A 19,846-nucleotide genomic window follows, 5' to 3' on the forward strand; every position below is an offset into this window, starting at 1 on the left:
CTTTTCTGGCTCTGGGTTTCAGGGCAAGGCAGTGAATACACTGTGGGTGGTCACCTGTTACCGGGAAGGTGAAGCCACAAGAAACACACCTCTTAAACCCAGGGGATCTGGGCATAAGGATGGAGGGAAAAGGCTTCCTGGTCAGGAAGGGCAGAAACAAGGGAAAACAGAAACCTAAGCTATGAAATAACTGTAAAGATAAAGTTAAAACAAACAAAAAATGTTTATAGATAGAAGGAAGAAGAAGGTGAAGAAGAAAATACTAACTACACTACACTAACAGGTAAGGGACTATCTAGTGAGGTGATAGGAGAAGCAGGCTCTGCAGTGGATTCCGTCCCAGACCAAAGTCGGTAGAGAAGGAACTGGGGGTGGTTGGACCACACAGTGATATATCTGCATCCTGCTCACAGCACGAGAAGGGGGAGGGGCACATATGCAGTCCAACGGGCATGGCTGATGAAGATCTCAGATCCCAGGCACAGGGGGCACTTCCGCACCTACAAATAGAGCACCCACAAGGACATCATTCGAAGAAGAAGCTATGATTACTGTCTCTCCTGAATTCCCTCCTATTTTTTAATTACACTCACTTGATGTGTCTTGTTTTAAATTAGACTGTCAGCTCCTTGGGGCAGGGACTGTCTCTTTTCTATTTATATAGCAACTAGCACAATGGGGCCTTAGGTCACAATATAAACCACAATAAACTTCCCTCACCAGAAAACCCAAGTTGAGCTGCCCAATAATTCTTGTAATACTTGCTTCTCCCTCATCCTTCGCTGCCTTAAAGGATTTTTATTTCCTCTATGATATTTATCTTAAAATTGATTTTGTAAATGGACTTGATCAAGTTGCAGGATCAGGACCTGTGTTTGGTAAGGAAGCAATAGGATCAGAAATGATTAACATCATATCATCAGCCTAAAGTGCCAATTGATTTGTTTATGAATGAACTGTAAAACTTAGTATCTGATTTTTTTCTAATCTTCCATGCAAACTGCTCCATATCCAGGAAAAAAAGAAGAGGAAAGATGAGACTAGGCACCTCTGCTTAGTCCAGCTTTTAAAAATAATCTGCTTGAAGCATACCCCACCAACTAAGGGTAAATCTATACTACGAGCTGGTGTGATTTCCAGCTCAATCCCTGCTCAAGGAGACATACCTGCACTAGCTCTAATCAAGCTAGTGCACTAAAAGTAGGAGTGTAGCCACGATGATGCAAGAGGTTAGCTACTCTGAGTATGTATCTGTCCAAGACCATAAGTATGTACTTGGGGCAGCTAGCTGCTCACACCATCAGAACTAGCAGGTATGTCTCCTTGATCTGGGAATTACACCCCCGCTCACAGCATAGACATACCTTTAATTTGGGTTTATGCTCTTATGCTTCCATTTTTTGAAGTCTAGATAGTCCAATACAGACTGATAGTCCTTTGTTAATTTGGTAAATTGGCCTTCCTTAAAATAATCCATAGACATGATCCTGAAAACACTTACTCACATGCTTTAAAGTGAGTAATCAGTAAATAGATTATTCAAAGTAGTTAAATAAAGCATGTAAGTGTTTATTGGATCAGGATCTTCATATTTACACTACTCTTTTACGGGGCTATTATATTATTCTTTTATATAGTTTTACTGATCAAATCCTGCATTATTTCACAGTCCATCAAGCTGAAGTTTCTCTTTACTGTCTCTTAGCAGAGGAATTGTCTTTGCACTTCCTGCACTACTCTTAATTTTATAAACTACATTTTAATTTACTTTCTTCCCTCCCTAATAATATGCTCATTTTAACTATCTCGACTCTTGCTCTGTTCTTTCTGGTACTAAGGCATTTAAATGGCCCCAAGTAGAGATTAATTCCTTTCACATTTTAAAAGAGCCTGTCCCTTTACATATGCCTTCCAGCCTTTGCATGTCTTTTACAAACTCATCCTTTTTGGCCTCCAGCATTTCTTTCCAGCTTTCGGTGTTCAAAGGTACATTTTTTTCATGTCCCCTTAATAGCACTGGTTTTAAAATATGATTTTCATCTCTAGTTTGACAGATTTTAATAATTAATTTTTCATCTTCTTTGTTTAGCCAGCAGAACATTGTGTCAAGTCAAAAATCCGGGGATATCATCTGATACTGACACTGGCTGAGGTTCAAGGATTGCATACATTGGAATGGGAAAAACGATCCCTTGCTGAGCATACTGATCATTTCCATATCTGCCATCTGATCTGTTCTTCTTATTCCTGAGCAAAAACTGTTGCAAGAGCACTACGGTTACACATTTATCACTCCAAAATCAGGAAACACAACTGGTAAGGTTACATGCAGACTTAACTCTGCCCCCTTATGTGTATGCATAATAATTTTTAATTACATGATAACCTGCTATTAGTCAAATAATACAAAATAATATCACAAATCTTTTTCTACAATCATAGATGCTTCTAATTTTTTTCCATTATTTTATACTTAAACTAATTTTATTTTCCTAATGGTTTATATCTTTATTGATTTATACTTTCTATATGTTAAGTTCTCGCTAACATATATTTTAATAATTTTTCAGCACCAAAGTACAATACATTTTATTTTCAAACAGTAGCACAGCCTTTTAAATGCAATTCAGGGAATGAGTCTTTTAGGTGCAATTCAGGCGATAAGGCAGATTTTTAGAAGTATTTAGGCACCCAAGTTACAGATAAGCACTGAGCAGGATTTTCAAAAGCACCTAGACCAAGATCCTCAAAGGTATTTAGGCTCCTGACTTCCATTGAAATAAATGAGAGTTAGGGGCCTAAATACCTTTGAGGATCTGGGCCTAAGTCTGGCCCCTCATGCCTAACTCCCGTTGAAATCAATCTGGGCAATCAATGTAAATCCCAGAAGGTATATATCCATACCTTTAGACACTTAAACACCTTTTAAAAACTGGCCCTATATTATTATGCTAATGTAGCTGTGTAAACATGATATGCACAGTGTATGTATTCTTAGGTGCAATTGTGAGGTTGTAGCCAGGAGTACAACAATTTCTGGATGAGTCCTTAATCGGAAATTCAAAGTGAGCCTCTAAACAACTTTCAAGTGTCTCCTTTTCTGCACCCTATACCTTATGGCACCCTATCAAAATGTTCATCCTAACACGTCACCTAATAATCTGTCATTCTTCTCCCCATCAGGTTCCTGGTGTTTTTGACCCCTCCCAACTGCTATGGTCTCTCTCCCTTACCTTCCCATTTCCCCAAAATCTCTGGCTACTTGCTACAATTGACAGTAGGTGGTAAAAGAAGCCACTATAGCTATCCTACTACTTCTCCAGATAGCAGTGAATTGCTCTCGTGCCTGGGAACTCCAGGGCCATTGCAGTAAGTGAGGGATGGACAACATAAAGACAGATATGCAGGTTCTTAGCCAACGATGCTCCTGTACTTTCAACTTCTGCTTGCCTTCTTGCTGCTTCTCTCACCCAACTTTACAAGCTAGTCAGACAAGTGAAGAGCAGCCCATGGAGCCTGACTTCTCTCCTTCTTGAGCTGGATCTACATCAACGGCTGAGGAAGTTAACTACTTAGCTGTGAATTTAGTTGGCCTATATATGTCAGCAAAATTTCACTATTTCTCTCTATTTTTATACCTGGTCCACCATCTGTTGTGTAAGTATGATTTACTGTGTGCTTCATATATAAATAACTTTCACAAAATATCTGACATACACAGCACTACAAAAAACTAACGTACACGGTATCATCTGGATCTATTTAATACAAAACCCCTCTGTATTAGTAATATAAATTGTACTTACTGTCCAGCAAGGTACAACACTGAGACATCCATATCCCTCTTAAAGCCACATATCTTTAGCTGATTTTCTATTGCCTGATAACAAAATTAATTTGTCAGACTTCATCCCTGCAAGTAAAGATCTTGCAAGCAATAACAATAAGGTCTAAAGTAAAGAGAGGTGAAACTGGAAGCTTCTGTTTTAAATTGATAAGAAGAAGACACCTACATTTATGGTACTCTTACTCCAGTTTTTCTTATCCTTGTCATATTCATTTCTTTAAATAGATACATTGCTACATATCTGGGGAAAAACCACTGCACAAGTAGTGCATTCTCAAGGGCAGGATTGAGATAAAATAAAACCAGCACACTAATTCTTGCTAATGACCAGCAGACCCTTGTAGATGATCAAATCTTGAAGATTAATAAAGTGCAGAACCTGCAAACACATATACAGCTTAACTGTACACAATGAGCATTAATGTACATAGATACATTGTGCAGGATTGGAACCGAACTGATTAAACAGGATTTAAAAAAACACAACTACTCAATCACAAAATGTAACTTGTCCATTTATTTTGACAAATGTAGTTTTAAATGTGATTTTTCATGGTATACCATACCAGTAAATTACCATGGTATATTTTATAAAAGCAATGAAGTCTTAGCAACATGAAGCATCATTATGGGTCTTGGCTATTAAGACTCTGCTGAAACATAGCAGAGAACATGAGATTTTCTGCCAGAATTAGTAGGTTTACTATGGGAGAATTAGCAAGGTTTTTACTATATACTGCAATGTACGCAATGTGTCTGAGACTAGTTTGGTGCAAAACCTCTAAAAAATCTATTTATAGTAAATTATATCTGAGATTAGTGTGGTCCAAAACATCTAAAAAGTTAAAAACTATCTATAGTATACAGTAAACACAGATGTTGACTTTACTTTAGAAATACAAAATTGCTTGGGAATATTGATATATGGCAATATGAGTATGTTACAACCTTGCTTCTCTGAGGATGGAGGATTTTGCAGTTTGTAGAGTAATTATAGCTGGCTAGAAATTTTAATGAAAAATGGAAAATGTATTGCACAAAAAATGTTTTCTGACCAGTGGTAATAATGATCAGATGTTTTTAAAATGCAAATCAGGACAACTGCGCAGCACAACTGTTTGTAAGAGAAACATGCACAGCACAGTTTTGACATCTGGGAGAAGGTTAAAGAAAGTTTATTTCTTTTCCTTAAATCCCAATATTTCAGCCTCCTTCTACATTCCCTCCTTATCCTTCAGGCATGTAATCCTCCCTGCTGCCTCCCCTTTCCCAACCAGCCCTCCCTGTGTTCCACAAGAACCTGATGAATCTAGATCCTGGTCCTACTGCTGCTACAACTTCCTGCCCATTCTCCTGAGGCGGGTTCCAGCTGTGCTTGCACAGGGCCCAGATCTGCAGCTTCTCCATACCAGATATTTCCTCATGGATTCTCCCTCACTACCAAAAAGTGGTTTATAGGATAACTCATACTGAGCATCCATATCTAGCACAATTTTACAAGGAAGAGGCAAACAAAGGAAATAGAGCATACAGGGATGGATAGGGCATTTAGCTGATCATCCAGCTGCCTGGCTAATACTAGTGGGATTGAAGCTGGGACTTTAAAATTGGGATAATCCATGACATCTCATTATACTAGTTGTGTCAGTTTCTTTCTAACCCCTTGAGGATGAAATGGAGAGATGACATGTTGCTGTTTATTGTACAGGTTTTTCTTGTAAGGATGTGATGGAGGGGAAGTTGCTGCATGAATCTAAGACTCTTTCCCTTTAGAGATAAAAAGGCATAAGGGAAGAGTAGGCAGTCTCATTCAGCTGGGATGGCAGGGTTTGGAGATTTTCTGTACGTTTTTCTCTCACCACAATAGGGATGGGATGGAAGGTGATTTTGCTGTAAAGGTCACTGCCTCTCACCCCAATGGGGAGAAGGTGGAAGGGGAGGTTGCTGTGTGGGAGTCACTGCCTCACTCCCTTGGAAGGGTGTGTGGGGGGGGTCACTGTCTCACCCCAATAGAGAGGGCATGGGGGTTACTATGGGAGTCACTATCTGACCCATGGCGATGGCATGCATGGGGTTGCTGTGGAGGGCATTATCTCACCCCCATTGGAATGGGATGCATGGGGTGCTGTGCGGGGCACTGTCTCATCCCCATGGGGATGGGATGCATAGGGGTCACTGTCTCACCTCAATAGAGAAGGCATGGGGGGTTTCTGTGGGGGTCATGGTCTCACCCCTCTGCAGGGGCGGCTCTAGCTTTTTTGCTGCCCCAAGCACAGCAGTCAGGCTGCCTTCGGCGGCATGCCTGAGGGAGATCCGCCGGTCCCGCGGCTTCAGCGTACCTGCCGCCAAATTGCCGCCGAATCTGCGGGATCGGCGGACCTCCCGCAGGCATGCCGCTGAAGGCTGCCTGACTGTCACCCTCGCAGGGACCGGCAGGCCGCCCCCGGCGGCTTGCGCCCCCGGCACCCGCTTGGAGCGCTGGTGCCGCTGCTGCCCCTCTGGGGAGTTGCTGTGGGGGTCACAGTCTTACCCCCATGGGGTGGGTGTGGGGGGTTCCTGTGGGGGTCACTGCCTCTCTCCTTCGGGGAGATGATGAGGGGTCAGTGTCTCACCCCAAAGGGCAGAGGGAGTGGTTGTGTCAGCCTCTCCCCACACGCCGACCGTGGGGGGGGGGGCGCTAGGGGCGGGGATATACCAAACGGGGTTATGCAGAATTGGTGCGGGGGGAGGTTAGAGGCTTGGCGCCAGCTCCCGACTGAGGGTGGGGAGGCTGGCGACTGGGCTGGGCTGGGCTGGACTCAAGAGCGTGGCGCGGCTGCCCCCGGGCAGGGAGGCGGGAGGGGCTCACCTGGCAGCTGCTGCCGCTGCGACTACCCGCCATTTTGGCTTCCTGTTCCTAAGCGACCGGGACTCCTGGGGGCGGGGAAAGAGCAAAGAGGCATCAAAGAGGAGGGGGAGGGGGACGAGGGCGAGACCGAGGGGAGGGCCAAGGACCGAGGAGCCGGGAATTGGGAGGGGAGGGGGACGGGCTGCTGGGGGGCCGGGAGCGGACTTGGGGGGCGGGATGGGGCGGCGGGGGCGCGCGCAGTTAAGAATCTCACTCAGCGGGAACACGCGCGCGGGGGGATGTGAGGGGATCTTGTGGGAGTGACAGCGATCGGGGCAGTGTAGGTCTGGGCATGTGGGCGGGTGTGTGGGGACATGATGGGGGTTTGTGACAGCGCTGGGGACCGTGGGGACTAAATAATGTGATAAAACGGACTGGATGCTTAGCTAAAAGAAATACATTGGTGCTGGAACTAGAGGTGTGCCGCACCCCCGGCCTGGCTTGAAGTGGTTTCCCTTATATACAGAGTTTACTGTTTCATTCAGTAGCTCTCAGCGGCCCCACTATAAAAATGGTTCCAGCACCTCTGAAGAACTAGCAAAGATCTAACAGTAGAGTGGTACCCTGAGCCTCCACAGTGGCCTATGACTTGAAGGCAGATCTAGAGGGGTTTATAGAATCATAGAATATCAGGGTCGGAAGAGACCTCAGGAGTGTAGTGACGGGAGGAAGTGAGAGCAGCTGAAATAGCTAATCTCAGGGCTTGTCTACACTGGCACTTTACAGCGCTGCAACTTTCTCGCTCAGGGCTGTGAAAAAACACACACACCGAGCGCTGCAAGTTTCAGCGCTGTAATGTGCCAGTGTAAACAGTGCACCAGCGCTGGGAACCGTGCCCCTCGTGGAGGTGGGTTTTTTAGAGCGCTGGGAGAGTTCTACTACACAAGCTGCGGCAGCGCTTTAATGTTGCCAGTGAAGACAAGCCCTCAGTTATAGTTATGTTCCTGGATGGAGCCTGTGCCCCTAACATCTGAACTCTCCTCTGAATTCATTGTTTGAGCGTTGGGAAGAAAGAAAGAAGGGTGGTATTAAAGTCAGTGTGCCCTGGTATGAGACCTCAGGGAAGGGAAAACCTGAGAGCAACAGAAAAAGCTTGACGTCAGCTTTGGCTTTACTGGGTCTTGCTGATTTATGATCTTGAAAGACAGGATATTTTTGACTGCCCTGTATTTCTGTCATTATTTGAGTAGCAACCATAGGTGTTCTTGGCAGTTGGGCAAATATTTGTGAACTTTAATGTACAACAAATTTATACCACTTACACTACTGATATGCAACTTACAAATCACCTTCACACCTTAATACACGTATTCTGTTTCCAGTTCCTTCAACACGTACTTTGCTGTGAAATAAAATGCATTCAATTTAACACAGGTCTTAAACCAACTCAAAATATTTATGACTTCCACATGTGCAAGCAGATGTTGCCATGTTATTTGTACTACCATTTATGCTACATAGATTGAGTGAAAAATAGCATAAGGCCATTTCCAGAGACTGAATATATATATATGTGGCACAAGGGAAAATGATCTAGCTGCAATAAAAATCTGTCTGAAGACTTGGAATTATATTTAGAATTTCAGTTATATGGAGTTAACAGAAATAGGTGTTACAGATCATGTGCAATTAATAAAGAATAAGAATTGTACATGCAAATACATAAATAAACTACCACTCATGGAATTAATTATGTGCACGTCTCTGCTTGTTCAGACCACTAAAAAAATGGATGGAGTGTGTGTGTGGTGGACGGGTGGAGCTACAAATATATTGCATGAATGAAGCTGTCATAGAAAAGTTATGCAAGTAGCTTCCATTCCAGCCAGGTGGCTTTAGACAACTGAAAATCTTAAATAAGAAAAATTAGATTTCTTAAGAGTACATAAATAACAGCAGGAAAGTCTTTAATCACTCATTTTAGCTGCTAAAATACCTCTTGGGACTTGGATTGAAATGGTGCCTTACTGCTGATGAGGAAATGCTTGAGAGGCAAACAGGTATATAGAAAGACAATCTATTCATTTTAGATTTCACAGAGGAACAAGCTTTAAATCAACACAACAAAGTTATTGTTTGGAACTCTGTAAGGGGAGAAGGGCAGTCAAAAATGGGAACCATGCTTTCATCTATAATGGTAAAATGAAATTTCCAGCAGCTGAATTTTTGAACACACTTTTAATGTGAAGATGCTAATCTAAGGAGAATTAGTTATTCCAGCCTGGAGCTTGAAGTCCTTATTCAGGCTCCCACTTAGACAAATAGAACTTGAAAAGAGTATATTTATGCTTTTAAAAACTAATCAAGTATTTTAAATAGTGAGTACATATAATCTTACCTCCTACAACCATTACCTGCCTGACCCCTTCCCTTTGGATGTTTTTTTCCTCTATTGTTGGATCTATCACTTACATTTTAAGATGTTCATGGTTGTGACTTGTTATTTATGTGTATTGTGATAAGTGTTTTACACAGTTGTGGGTGCTATTAAATGATCACTTTTGTTGTATTTTGAAATGTAAGGTCAGGGCTTATATCTGTTTTTATGTTAAGTCACAGCTGCAACAACAAGCCATACATGCTCCCTCTTAACAGTAACATTATCCAACAGCATTAACTTCCACTCTGCTCCATTTTTCCAAAGAGTAGTATGAGCAGTGAAGCATGGTACCAGTGTAACAGTTGTGATGGGTGTGAGACATACCGGGCGGAGCACAATCCAGACTAATGAATAGCTGTGTCACCCCTGCCTGTAAACTGGGGTGCCCTTTACAATGCCCTGCTGATGTGGCCTCCAACCTGAACTGCTCACAAACAGCCTCCAGCATGTAAGTCACTCCCAGCTATATCTGTGTGTGCAGCAGCCAGCCGGCCACACCTTGGCTCATACCAGCTTTGGTTATGCTGCAGGGCGACCCCAATGCCCCATTCCCAGAAATGTATGTCCTGTACTGCCCATATTAAGTCCGCTATTCCTTTAGGGGAATGATATGCCAGTTTATTGTTTTAAACAGTTATTCAGACACTTCAGTTTAAACACACTGGATTAGACAAAACAGTAAAACAAGTTTATTAGTTACAAAGAGATTTTAAGTGAGTACAATTAATGAAGCATCAAAGTAAGAAATGGTTACAAGAAAAATAAAGATAAAATGCTTAGTGGGGCCTAACAACTATGTTAGATTCAAAGCAAAGTTTTCTCACAACATGCTTTCAGCAGTCTTACTGACCAAACTCTTTAGGTTAGTAGGACCCTCCCCCACAGTCTAATGGCTGCTTCCTTTGTCTTTTCAGGTGCAGAAAATGCAATGGACAGGGAAAGAGAGAGCAGTGCCTTGGGATGCCTGCCCCTTCTTTTTATAGTCCTGTTCCCTTCTTTGAGTGAGGAGCTACTGTACAAACTAATAATAAGACTCAGTCTAACCCCGTGCTTAATTTGTAATGAAAGAGGTGCTGGGGCTCAAGCAGGTAGGTGCCGGGGCTCAAGCAATTTTTTTACTTTCATAACTGACGCAGCAAGCCCAGAAGTACCGGGGCTATGAACTGCCAAGCCTAGAGGTGCCAGGGCTGAGCCCTGGCAAGTCCTGGCACAAATTAAGCACTGGTCTAACCTAAGGGAGCACCTGGAAGCTGCCAAAATAACTTACAAATGTCACATTGACAAATACCACCAAGAGGCCCCACCTCTGAAGGATGGTCAGAAAGTTCGGCTGTCCACTGAATATCTACACACTGACTGACCTATGCATACATTGGACTATTAATACAAAGGCCCTTACACCATTCTTCAACAAATAAATTTGGTGGCATTTGAATTTGCAGCTCCCTAAGTCCTTGAAGATCAATCTGGTATTTCATATATCCTTCCTGAAACCTTTAGTCAACAATTTATTTCCCAGCTGGTGTCCACTGCCCCACCCCAGTTCAAGTACAGGACCACAAAGAAGTACATAATTTGGGATATTCTGGATTCCCAAATATACAGAGGAGCATGTATTTGAATGTCTGGGAAGGTTTGGGGACCTGAAGAACGCTCTTGGTAGCCAATTCATCTTGTTCATACCCCTGCAAAAATTCAGGCCTTCTACAGTGATGACGCTGAAAAGCCTGGCCTTGGGACCCACGCACAGGGGGAGGAGCAGGTAGCATCAGGTGCCACAACTCTTGAGCCCAGGCCTGCAGGGTTACCAAGCAAGACCCTTACCCTCTATTACACAGTGGTGCAAGGCCAGATGAGGGAACTGCAGCTGATATCCCACAAACAGGGGTATACCTACTGACTCAGAAGGATCAGCTGACTAACAGCAGACTGCTAACTGGACACTTCTTAGCATGAAACTTCCTGTTCCTGTCACACCTTGGCCTTGTTTGAGCAACTCTGACTCTGCTTTGACTCTTGGTGTGGCTTCTAACTCTGGCTCTGGTTTTGACCCCCTGGTGTGACTTCTGGCTCTGACTCTGGCTTGGAATGACTCCTGACCCCAACTGATTCTTCTCTGGGTTCTGACCATTAGGTCAGACTGCCCACATTACTGGCCCTAACACACAAAGTTAGCTTAGCTAATCTCAGTCAGAAAATTGCTAGTTTAGGGTCATATCATAGTCAGTTTTTTTCAGCAGACTTCCCCATTGAAATCAATGGGGAATCCCACTGAAAAACTGATGGCACAATACAATCCTTGAAATTTAAACCTCAGCAAAGTGTTATGAGAAAGGTATTATTTGCTCAGTAGCTATGAAGGACATTTAAAACATGATGTTTAGTGATTGATATTTTTAATCACTGAAACACAGTCTTCTGCTAAATTGAGTCATTCCTTAAACGTGAACCTCTGTTTACCCTGAGTGAAACCTAGTGCCTTATACTGCTCTCACTGAAGTCAATGGCCAAACTCCCATTGACTTCAGTAAGTGAAGGATCAGACTTTCAGTAACCAGATTGTTTGTACAATAAATAATAAAACCGCCACCCTTTATTTGGACCGTCCTGATTTTTTTAAGTTGGTATTAATTTGAGTGGACAGAGTACTGGACAGGGAGTCAGGAGACCTGGATTCTATTTCCAACTCTGCAACTGATTTGCTGTGTGACCTTAAGCATGTCATTTCATTTCCATCTCTCTGTTTCCCCACCCAACATTTGTCTGTCTTGTCTATTTAAACTGTAAATCTCTGTCCTGAAGAGCTATCTGTTGTATTTGTACAGTACCTAGCAAAATGGGTGTTTGATCTCATTTAGGGCCTAGGCCCTATTGTAATACAAATAATTAATAGTAGTAATAACATAAGTTCTCATGCAATTAATAAATAAGGGAAAGAAATCTACGTGAGAAAGGCTTTTCATTAGGTACTTTTTTTCTCCTATAAATGTTTTTTATACCTACATTGTTGTTGATATGCTCCCTGATCTACCTGGATATTTATATTTAAAAAGTTATATCAAGACCACCTACTTATTTCACGATGCAATTGTCTTTTTTTTTAAAATAGATTGAATAATTTAGAACAGGAGAACTTATAGTAGTGTTCAGAAGATATATTGGGAACTGCATCATTAGGCTCCTAAATTGCTTTGAAAATCTGGCCCTGTCTCTTTTTTTTCTTCAGTATTAAAATTGAACAAAAGCCGAATTTGGTCATTTGTACAAGCCAATTTATAAAGGGAGTAGTGTTGTCTCAGACTTATTCTACCTCCAACGTTATTCAGCGTATACACAGTAAAAGCCATTAACATTTTTGTTCTCTCATCCATTACACAGCTATCTCCTGTTTTGAATGTAAGAAAAAAAAATCTGGTAATCTCAAATACTGTTGTGAGGTAACTGTTGGCAGATGCTAGCTTCTCATTAGTAAACTCTGAAGCCTCTTGATCAGACCATTACTGAACATAGGGTGGAGTATATACAGTATACTGATGATAGTTTGTAGTATAGGCATTACCGCAGGATCCTGCTTGTTTGGTCTCTTCACTGGACAAATGTTCTTCCAGTAGTTGGACATGTCAGAGCTACCCTATCTACTACTCTTGAGAGATTCCAGAAAAAATTACAAAATCCCCAGAAACTCAACTGTGCTGAGCCAATAGGGCTCAGACTACACTGGAAACTTTTTCTACAAAATTTCCCAGTCTTGCTAACATCATTTCAGCTCCATTGGTGCCAGCAAATTGTTGGGATATGGGTGGCATCATGGGATGGAGAACGTTTCATGTTGAGAGCTTGACCCTAGATGCCAGAGATTCCCCCATGACACATTTCTACCCCACAACACATTGTGAAAATTTCCAAAAAAGGCATTATGCCAGACAGTGGTGCAGGGCACAGTGGTATACATTACACTTCACATCAACACAAGCACTCCTGTTGAGTGTGCACAGCACCAATGCAAGCAGCTAAGCTATACACAGCTATGCATGCGGCCAAGCAATACACTAACTTTGGTGACTGTACACCAGCATAACTTGCGTCAACCAAAGTCATCTTCACTATGGCCTATAACGTTGCTACCACTGGTGGACATGAGCCAGCATTAGCAAGAGTGAGGATTTTATTTAAAGTGATGCTAGTAAGGTAACAGATTTTCCCAGCAAAATCACAGCGAAGGAAAAGAAGGAAGCAATCTTTCCTCCCACAAAACCCAACTCCTTATCTTTGTTGGAACTGTTTTCTTTGCTTCTTCTATTAAATTAAATTAACAAAACAACTCCAACATAGAATAGCTTCATAAAAATTAAAGAATTTTCACTGACCTTCAATACTGCCCACAAGACTCAGATAAATCCCCATAAGTCTTTTAAAAACAGTTTCAACAAAGCTAGAAGACAGCTCCCACTGAATTTCAAAATGGCTTCAGAAATTGCCCCAGTGGCAATTCAGCTTCCACACAGTCTCAGGTAGCCCCAACTAAAATTTAAAAAAAGGCTTTGCAGCTTCAAAGCAGCTCAGCCATACAAACAAAGCAGTCATAATTCATAGTTCTCATGGAACAGTGGGTGAAGACAAATACGCCTGCAGCCTGCCTTCCAGACAACAGCGCAACTAGACAATTCTACTTTCAGTGTTCTGGTGGCCTTCTGTGCTGCACAGTTGGTCTGTAAAGCCCTTTCCTATGTATGCCCGGACTGAACTCCTTGAACCTCAAATGGGTAGCTGCATTCAAACATCATCAGTTTTAGGGACCATACCATTTTGTATTAGGAGAAAGAGAAAGAAACATAACATGGAGAAGGGAAGTTTTAAAAAGTCATTGATAAGAGGAAATAGTGCTCCCAGCTTTATAACTCCAGCACAGAAATTCAGCTGCAGGTAAATGAGAGAAAGCAGCACCTTCCTTCTGTGACATTCTTTGCCCCATAAAAAGTACTTTCCCTTTAGTGTGGTGCTCTGGGGAAAAGAGGTTAGGTGAACTCCTGAGCCCAATAAAGTAAGTGGAAAAACTTCCATTGACTTAAATGGGTTCAGGATTTAATCCCTTATTATAGCAACACTGTTTTTTGCTAATGCCTTCCCTGCTCTTCCTCATCTGCTCTTCCTGCTATTCCACTAATGCTTTCCCTCTCCTTTATTTTTATTTTTTCTACTCCACTCCTTTAAAACAAAAGGTTGTTAGTAGAGAGGGCCTCAAACATAATGATATGATACTAGGATAGGATCAATTCAAAATTGGAGGATTTTTTTTCTGACCCAAAAGATTAATACTTTTACTTAGCTCTTACTATATAGAGAGAGTTTCATCTACACATCTCAACGTATTTTACAGAGGGAAGTATTCTAATCCCCATTTTATAGATGGACAAATCAAAGCCCAGAAAGCTGAAGTAATTTGTCCAAGATCTTACAATAGGTCAATGGCAAAGCCAGAAAAAAAAACAAAAAAAACTAAAGTATCCTGACTCCCAGTCCAATGCCCAAACAGCACTGCCTTCTGTGATTTTTTTTTTTAAAGCTTTTAGGTTGTGATGTATCCTAAGAAATTTGAGCCCCAAAAGTAATTTTTTGAGACAGTTATCAGTGACTGAAAATCAGTATGTAGAAGGGAAATGCCATTCAGCATTAATTCTAAAGCTGTTTCCATGATTCTCTAATCCTGAATTCTGAGATCAAGTGAAGAACATTATTTTATAATAGAACATGGTGATATTTTCTCCACCTCAAAAAACATGTTTTGCATCTCATTTTCAAAAAGGCAGACGTTTTGTTATGGAAGAAGTATGTAGTAAAGTAATATACAAAACAGAAGACAAACTGGAAGTTGGGCTATATTTTAGGAACATATTTTCACATATTCAAATATTTTCATATTTAGGTGAAAAAGGCACAACATATAAAATGGGAATTTTTAAAGAAGTAAGTAATGAAAATCTGAATGTCTGGATTGTGCAGTCTCGTGTTGATTTTGAACATTAAAAGATTATTAACTCTGGAGAATGACTGATGGGACTTTGTCTTCAACACTCAATTGTCAGTATAAATATTATGAACTTGTTCAACAGTAAGGGGATTGTTTGGCATTTTGGCAATGCTCAGAGTGCAATCAACTATAGATTATGAGTGCCGTTAGACAATGTGTGTTAGTGCATAAAACCGATCAATTATCCCCACTGGCTAGGTTATTCTGGCACTGGGACTGAAAACTTGTTCTATCGTGAACTGTATGTACCTCACAGATACATATGAAATATGTCATTGTTTCTCTTTAATTACTTTAATATAAATTGCAGTACCACCCATAGCTAGCATGGGAATATCTGCTCTACAATTTTCACACTTCTGTCTTATGGGTTGTGAAACTTAGTTGGGTATTAAAAGAGGCACTTTAGAAAACTGGTGTGTATCTTGAACATGGTGCAACTATTAAAAAATGAAAAAATGCTGTGTAGCACTCTAATTAAGAGTTGATAGGTCTATCTATAGGCAGTTTTCAGTTAACTCTCAAGTGAAATGCTCATATGTATAGTTTATGTCTCACGCCACTATAGGTTCCAGGGCCGGAAAGGACCATCATCACCTACTCTGTCCTCCTGTATAAGACAGGTCATAGAACTTCCCCAAAATAATTCCTAGAGCATAGTATTTTTTTAAAAAACCATCTAATCTTGATTTAAATATTGCTAGTAATGGCAAATCTACCACAATCCTTAGTAAGTTGTTCCAAGGGTTAATTACCCTCACTGTTAAAAAGGTATGCCTTATTTCCAGTCTGAATTTGTCTTGCTTCAACTTCAAGCCATTGGATCTTGTTATACCTTAGACTGCTAGATTGAAAAGCCCATTATCAAAATATTTGTTCCCCATGTAGGTACTTATAAACTGTGATGTGTCACAAGTGTTATGCCTCAAATCTGAAATCCTAGACATTCAATAGTGCTTTTGCAGCATTTGTGTGTACCCTGTGGTGCTTATGAAAGTGAGAGAGTCAGCATATATTGTTGACAAATACTCTGCAAAATTCCATCCACAATTCAGTCAGTGCAGCTCTATCGTGACCTCTGCCATCCCTGCTATTCTAGTCCTAGTCTCTTCAACAGACATGGACAATTCTGCCAAAGTGTGTGCCCTGCCAACCTAGTCATATGAAACTCAGCAGCATCAAGGAAGCTTGTTGTTGAGAGCTAGACTGGGGTCTCCCATAAAGACAAAATATTTGAAAAAGGAAAACTCATTATACTCATCACCCTACATAGCACTCCACCTTATTCAAAATAGTCAAAGACCAACTTTTCTTGGACAAAAAAAAAGCTATTTTTTTCATTCTTGGTTCTTAATCAAACTCAGAGCTATATTTAAAAACGACACATTCCCTTTCTTCATTGATATGAGCCTTAGAACAGATGGATTTTTGTATATTCCTTGCTATAAATCATATTTCAGCATGTATACCTGAATCATACACTTAATGTCTTGACAATTTAGAGTCATGGCCTTCTGTTAGAACATGTTGTTCAAACCCTTTCCACAGGAAAATATGGCTAAATAGTAAAGACTTTAGAAGGATACGCCATCTCTTCTGTAGGAAGTCTCTCCTCTGTTCCACTCTAAATATGTTATAGCAGTGGTTCTCAGTCAGGGGTACGCATACCCCTGGGGGCACACAAAGATCTTCTAGGGGGTACATCAACTCATCTAGATATTTGCCTAGTTTTACAACAGGCACTAGCGAAGTCAGTACAAACTAAAATTTCATACAGACAACAACATGTTTATACTGCTCTATATACTATACACTGAAATGTGAGTACAATATTTATATTCCAATTGATTTATTTTATAATTATATGGTAAAAATGAGAATGTAAGCAATTTTTCAGTAATAGTGTGTTGTGACACTTTTGTATTTTTATGTCTGATTTGTAAGCAAGTAGTTTTTAAATGCGGTGAAACTTGGGGTACGCAAGACAAATCAGACTCCTGAAAGGGATATAGTCCGGAAAGGTTGAGAGCCACTGTGTTATAGGAAAATACTGCTCATACAGTCACTTTGAGTCCTGGCAATCCTATGATGGACAATGGCAGATGACAAAGTGAATCACAAAGGAGTGAATCCAACAGTTTAAGACATATGTTTGTCCTTGCCATAAGAAATAGGAAGCCATCAAAAGGGGCAAAAATTTTGCAGGTCCACATCATATGGTGCACTGTCTTTACCCATTGAAGATAAATACAAACAAGATCACACGCTTTTTTTGCTACCTGTGCCATAAATTGTCTGAGGGGATAGGAGATTCTACTGAAAGAATGGGCATGTTATAATTAGGAGTAAAAGCTGTCAAATATAAGGTGGGAAGATACACCTTCCAACTTAGAAAGAAAAGGTTTCTTCTCAAGTTCAGAACCAGCATGAACCACAGAAGTGCTGGAAGGTAAAGATGAGGAGAGGAAATGTTGATCACCAGAAAAGGCAAAAAATAAGCATGCCTCAAAGTCTTTGCGGAAGAGTTTGGAGCAGTTCAATTTGAACTAACATAACTAACCACCCCAAGTACATATCTGTCTGAGACCCTACATGCATACTTACTGCTCACACTGCAGTGGGCTGTGCTCTGTTTTTAGTATACTAGCTAGATCAGAGCTAGCACAGGTATGTCTCCTTGAGCTGGGAATTACTTCCCCAACTTGAAGTATAGATGTACCCTAAAATAGCTGTAGCTTCTCTTGATAGATAAATTGATGCAATACCAGCTAATAAATATATTAGAACAAAGTATAGATATTATGAAATCACAGATAAATGTACAAAAGATATTAAGCTTTGTAAAGGCAAAGTAATGCACTCTGAAATGTTTCATGTTGTGCTCATGAATGACAATACATTTTAAAATACTAGGCTAGAATTACTAGAAAAATCAAGCTACAGTCCTCAATATTAGAGCCTTAGAAATAAAAGCAACAAGGCACACTTCTGCCCAACAAAGGCAGTTTTCCCCCCTCAACTATAAAGCAGTCATCAAATCAATATTTTGCAAAACTTAACTTTTTCCTTGGCAATTGCCTTAATTTCCTGGGTTCCTTTGGGACCCAGAATCTGCTGAGAAACTGCTAAACAAATGAAAAAAAAATGCTTTAGCTTTTTGTGTAATAGTATCTAATTAAGAGTTGATAGCCCTATCAATAGGCAGCTTTCAGTTTGACAGGCATTTAAGCCTAAAACCAAATGCTCATATGTAAAGCTTATATAATTATGTTTTTTGCCAAAATTGTTTTCTTTAGAGGTGTTTAAATTCTACTTAACTGAATTATATTAAAGTAAAAAGCTGGTCTATGTTCTTGAAGCAATTCCTGTAAATGATGTTCTCTCTTTATATTAAGATTTCTGAGATATTGAGTTTGCAGTTAGATTACCTGAGGTTTAGATTTTGGGATGTATATTTTAGAAAACTCCATTTGGTTCTATGCTCTACCATGTACTACAAGTTTTGATGCTCTTGCCAATTTATAGCCAGGCTTACCCTATAAGCCAGCATGCTAGATTGTCACAAGTGTATTTATAGCTTGTTAGAAATAGGGTGCCCATAATCTTTCCCATCAATAATACAGTGCTTTATTTTATATTCACGAGGTAAAAAAGTCCATGCCTATAAAAATTACTTTGTTGGAGACAAAAAAAAAGCCCTGGTTGTGTGAGAATTTTTAGGATGATAATACAATGATCAGTAACTTTTCTTTTTGCTATACACAGATGTATCTATTCCTTTGACTATTTGGAGCATCTGTCTTTAACCTGGATGTTCATACAAAAGGTAAAAATTACAAATAAGTTTTTCAAAACAAAATTACCAATACTGCCCATATCATACATAATATCATCTTCCAAATATTAAGGACCTCCACAAAAAGAACTGTGTATAATCTATTAAACTAAAATTCTGATCCTTCCCCCGGCTGGAAAAAATTAGTATTACAGCCTGCTCTGAAGATTAGCAAACCTGGGCTCTGTCTGAGCAAGAAAAGAACATTTGACACAACTTTTTGTACTTAGATACGACAATACTATGCACTTTTGAAATAGATAACAGATAGAAATGCAGATGGTTCAGGCTTCAACATTCTCAGTTTCTCTATTTTCAGGTTAATTTGCTGTTGTGATGTAATTTGTTGCTAGGGTGACCAGACAGCAAGTGTGAAAAATCGGGACGGGGGTGGGGGGTAATAGGAGTCTATATAAGAAAAAGACCCAAAATTCGGGACTGTCCCTATAAAATCGGGACATCTGGTCACCCTATTTGTTGCTCAACTTCACAGACTCCTCATTAATGTACTGACAAATGTATTATTTCTAGGCATGTCCAGATGAGTCATACTGATACATTATGGTACTTGTGTTCAAAGGGAGGTTTGAGCCCATGTTCCTTAGTAGTCAGGGATAATTTGTAAAGACATCTGCATTTTTGAAGGATGGGTTTCAAAATAAAACTATTAACCTTCAATCTGAATGACATTGGATAAAATTGACACTTGACACTACAAAAAATTGTGGGAGTGAGTGGATCAGAGATGGTCCTTACATAGTAAAGAGCAGAACTTGCTTGCAAAGTACACCTTTTCTTCTACTACTGTTACCCACTAGATGGTGTTCCTCAGACATGCCATTTTAGGGCTGACTGAAAGATGAATTACT

The 19,846-nt window shown here is 40.5% G+C and overlaps 1 protein-coding gene across 1 annotated transcript in view; it reads right to left on the minus strand.

The window, feature by feature from the left end:
• The window catches only part of LRRC72 (leucine rich repeat containing 72), a 42,331-nt gene extending 35,603 nt beyond the window's left edge, over window positions 1–6,728 (minus strand). Inside the window, exons 1-2 of the mRNA XM_065397808.1 lie at window positions 6,696–6,728; window positions 3,807–3,880 (exon numbers count right to left, since the gene is read on the minus strand). Of these exons, the coding sequence (XP_065253880.1) occupies window positions 3,807–3,880; window positions 6,696–6,728 (107 nt within the window). The remainder of the gene's footprint in view (window positions 1–3,806; window positions 3,881–6,695) is intronic.
• Window positions 6,729–19,846: the final 13,118 nt, after the last annotated feature.

The sequence above is a fragment of the Emys orbicularis genome, chromosome 2, assembly GCF_028017835.1.
Source record: "Emys orbicularis isolate rEmyOrb1 chromosome 2, rEmyOrb1.hap1, whole genome shotgun sequence".
In the NCBI taxonomy this organism is placed as follows: domain Eukaryota; kingdom Metazoa; phylum Chordata; order Testudines; family Emydidae; genus Emys; species Emys orbicularis.